The sequence below is a fragment of the Hylaeus volcanicus genome, chromosome 4, assembly GCF_026283585.1.
Source record: "Hylaeus volcanicus isolate JK05 chromosome 4, UHH_iyHylVolc1.0_haploid, whole genome shotgun sequence".
Lineage (NCBI taxonomy): Eukaryota > Metazoa > Arthropoda > Insecta > Hymenoptera > Colletidae > Hylaeus > Hylaeus volcanicus.
In genome coordinates this window covers 2,546,344-2,550,417 of record NC_071979.1, presented here as the reverse complement: position 1 = coordinate 2,550,417, position 4,074 = coordinate 2,546,344, and the positions used below count along the sequence as shown (strand labels likewise).

Below are 4,074 nucleotides of genomic sequence, written 5' to 3'. Positions count from 1 at the left end.
GGCTTCGTTGAGGAGATATTAACGGAAAACACTGACCAATCAGAGCGGGAGGATGCCTGTGGGCCGCCCATGGTAGGCGTAGCCTACACGCTAGGCTCGCGCTCTGATTGGTCAGTGTTTTCCGTTAATATCTCCTCAACGAAGCCTCGGACAACATTTTCGCTAAGGAAAAAGTTGTTTCAAATCACCTCCCGAACCACCCCTTTCAAGGCGTTACAACATTTTTGGGGAACGCTGTATACATTTATAACGAAAACTTTATTTGAGAACGTCGAATCTGTAATTCAATTTTGATAAGTTTCTTCAATAGATAAAGAGGGTACGAATACTTATGGGGGCCCACTGTATATTAGAAAAAAAACTGAAATAATTAGTAATTAGTAATTAGCAAATTAGTAAATAAATTTAGTAAAAAATGAAGTAAATGAGGGGGTAGAAAATATTAGTGGCACGCACCTCATATCAGGAGAGACTGTGATGCAACGGCCTGGTCCACACACGGACTGAATTAAAGTTCCAGTATCGGCCGCCCAGACTCGAATTGCGCCCCCTCGGTCAGAACTTACAATTCTTCGGCCGTCGAACATTGCTGTTACCGACGTGACCGGTGCTTGATGTTTAAACGTTGCTACCACCAAGCCCAACGTCAAACCCCAAACGCGAACCGTTTTGTCTTCCGAACCTGTGTTTAGATACAGACTCTATTATATTGATGGTAATGATAATTTTAACACTTTACCGACCGGTAGTCGATTAATCGAATTTTTGTCTCCAACGCTCACCGACCGGTAACTGCTGTGGTAACTAGCAAGTTACCGGCCGAGCGGCTAAGCCGGTATTTATAATCTATACTATCTGTACTAACAATACGACCTTGAAATGCTAGCTTACCGGAAAAATTTGTTTGAAGATGATTGAATTATTGAATCGAAGAATATTTATATTTAAACATGCAGACAATGGACATACACACCTGAAGCGATGAATAAACCAGAAGCTGAGAATGCGATGCACGTAACGCTGGCAATATGCCCTTCGAAAGTAGAAAGCAACTCGTGCGTATTCAATTGCCATAGATTGACGAGTGAGTCGACTCCACCGGTGACCGCCATTGCTCCGTCTCTAGATATATCCAAACAAGAGATAGAGGCCGTGTGCGGATGCAAAGATTCTTGCTTGCCAGTTTTTTTAGGCTTGGAAAATGCTTCCTCTCCCCGGAAACTCCAATACGTTACTCGATTCTCGGCAGCCGTTATCAAAAAGTCGTCCTTTTCCGTCACCTAAAACAAATATAGACAACGATATCGACGATATTGTCAATGGAAATGCTGTTGCCTTATAAAAGTCGGGGACTTTGATTACTTTTTGTTTAGACTATTTTTCAATACGAATTCAAATTTCAAAGATAAACATCAGAGATACACGTCGGCCACTTTATAAAAATCAACTTGTATAAAAATCAACTTGTATACAGGGTGTCCCAAAAATGTTGTAACACCTTGAAAGGGGTGGTTCGGGAGGTGATTTGAAACAACTTTTTCCTTAGCGAAAATGTTGTCCGAGGCTTCGTTAAGGAGATATTAACGGAAAACACTGACCAATCAGAGCGCGAGGATGTCGGAGTAGCGCACGCGGTGAGCGTGGCTACGCGTTAAACGGCCGCACTCATACGCTACCACTAGCGCTCCACCGGTATACTCGCGCTCTGATTGGTCAGTGTTTTTCGTTAATATCTCCTCAACGGAACCTCGGACAACATTTCCGCTAAGGAAAAAGTTGTTTCAAATCACATCCTGAACCACCCCGTTCAATGACCTCTAACATTTTTTGGGACACCCTGTATAATACATACAAGGTGTCCTATTTTAACTTGTACACCATAATAACTCGAAAATATGGTGTTTTAGCAAAAAATGTTTCAACACAATTTTGACAAACCCTCTATGTCACCGATATACAGGGTATCTCAAAAATATTGGAGTTCCTTGAAAGGGCCGGTTCGGGGGGCGATTGAAACAACGTTTTCTTTACCGAAAATATTGTTTCAAATCACCTCCCGAACCACCTCTTTCAAGGTGTTACAACATTTTTGGGATACCCTGTATATAAAGAGTGGAGGTGATTTGAAACAACTTATTTGAGCCGCAAAACTTTGAATCTGATATCAGAATTGCAAAATTCAAAATGGCGGATACGATGTGGCTGACATCTATATTAAAAAGTTATGAGATTTCTATGAAACTTGGTATTTATGACTTTTTTGAACAGCAACCTTTGAATCTGATATCAGAATTGCAAAATTCAAAATGGCGAATCCAATATGGCCGGTCAGTGTTTTCCGTTAATATCTCTTCAATGAAGCCTCGTACAACATTTTCGCTAAGGAAAAAGTTGTTTCAAATCACCTCCCGAACCACCCCTTTCAAGGTGTCACAACATTTTTGGGACATCCTGTGTGCAGGGTGTCTCAGAGGTAGTGTAAGAACCGGAAGGAGGGGGTAGGATGGGTCTCGCTTAGCCGCGAGAGGCGGACCCTATTACTGGGTCCAGCCAATCCTGCCTCGAGCCTATGCTCCTACGGCTGAGCGCGCGCTACTCGGGCGCTGTGATTGGTCGACGGTTTTTCATTAATAATTCAAAAACGAAGCACCATACGACTTTTTTGCAAAGGAAATTTTCGTTCAGAATCGTCTCAGCTACCCCCCATTTCCGGTTCTTACAACAATTCTGGGACACCGTGCATGTGTTCTCTTGAAACGTGTGACTAACGGAAAATTAGTACAGCCTTTTTTATATACAAATAAATTTACTTTAAAAGGGCTCGAAATTAATTTCTCCACGCAATACAAGCGCTAAGAAACAGAAAATACCCTTACTTTGACTGAAGTAACGTCCGACGATGGATTCGTGGATAACGTCCTCGTCAATCTTCCACTGTGCATGTCAAAAATGGAAACCTTGCCATTGGTTCCGCCAACGATCGCTCTTCTACAATCTTTCGCCAGACAAATACTTTTTACTACACCCTGGTGACCTCTGAGCGTGTGAATCTCCGTTCCCGTGGCCAAAGATCTCAAGTACAATTTCTGGTCCTCGCAGACAGCCAACAGGAAAACAGAATCCGCCGACACGTCCAGCATCGTCACAGGCGACGGTAAAACGATGCACTTCAACATGGTGAATTTCTTTAGACACCATAAACAGACGGTACAGTCGGAAGAGCCAGATACGAGAATCTCCCCAGCAGAATCGACGCGAATCGAGTTCACCGGGCCTCTATGGTGGTCGACTCTGGTCAGAACCTCGCCGTTCTGCAAACTTGTCACGATAATTCTCGAATCCTCACCTCCACTAAACGGAAAACAGAAATTTTCGTTTATGTGGTGATTCTATTTCACGGGTGTTTCAGTATGAGTTGGTTCAAATCGTTCAAAGACAATGGATGTAGAAAGCCAAAGAAAGAATCGAGTCACCTTGCCACTGTAGGTGATCACATAGTTGTTAAACATTTTCTCAAAATTGCTAGCAGAACGTGTCTAATAACACGTATCGATTGCTGATTCGAAAAGCTATCGAAGCTTGAGAACAGTCAGCTTGCTAAAACCTAAGTTGCATTTTCAATTATAAAATTTACTTGATCGACAACATAAAATAGTTTTCACGGATAATGTTTTGTCGAAAACAATTTTGACAGACCTTCTATGTTACCGATATACAAGGTGTTACAAAAATGTTAAAGTTTCTTGAAAGGGACGGTTCGGTGGGTGATTTGAAACAACTTTTTCCTTACCGAAAATATTGTTTCCAATATTTTCCATAACTCCAATATTTTTTAGACACCCTATACATCGGTGACATACAAGTTTTGTCAAAACTGTGTTAAAACATTTTTTGCTTAAACACAATATTTTCGAGTTATTATGGTGTACAAGTTAAAATAGGACACCTTGTATGTATTATACATTTTTGGGACACCCTGTATAATACATACAAGGTGTCCCAATTTAATTCTACACCATAATAAGTCGAAAACATGGTATTTTAGTAAAAAAATGTTTCAACACAATTTTGGCA

At 41.3% G+C, this 4,074-nt stretch overlaps 1 protein-coding gene across 3 annotated transcripts in view; it reads right to left on the bottom strand.

Moving 5' to 3' along the window:
* Positions 1-4,074, bottom strand: part of LOC128874819 (protein qui-1) — a 42,711-nt gene that overhangs the window by 8,464 nt on the left and 30,173 nt on the right. For all 3 annotated transcript variants that reach the window (XR_008456699.1, XM_054119910.1, XM_054119911.1), the window contains exons 14-16: positions 2,877-3,351; positions 974-1,280; positions 457-682 (exon numbers count right to left, since the gene is read on the bottom strand). Coding sequence is in view for 2 of the 3 variants with exons in the window: in XM_054119910.1 (XP_053975885.1) it covers positions 457-682; positions 974-1,280; positions 2,877-3,351 (1,008 nt within the window). In the remaining variant the exon portion in view is untranslated. The remainder of the gene's footprint in view (positions 1-456; positions 683-973; positions 1,281-2,876; positions 3,352-4,074) is intronic.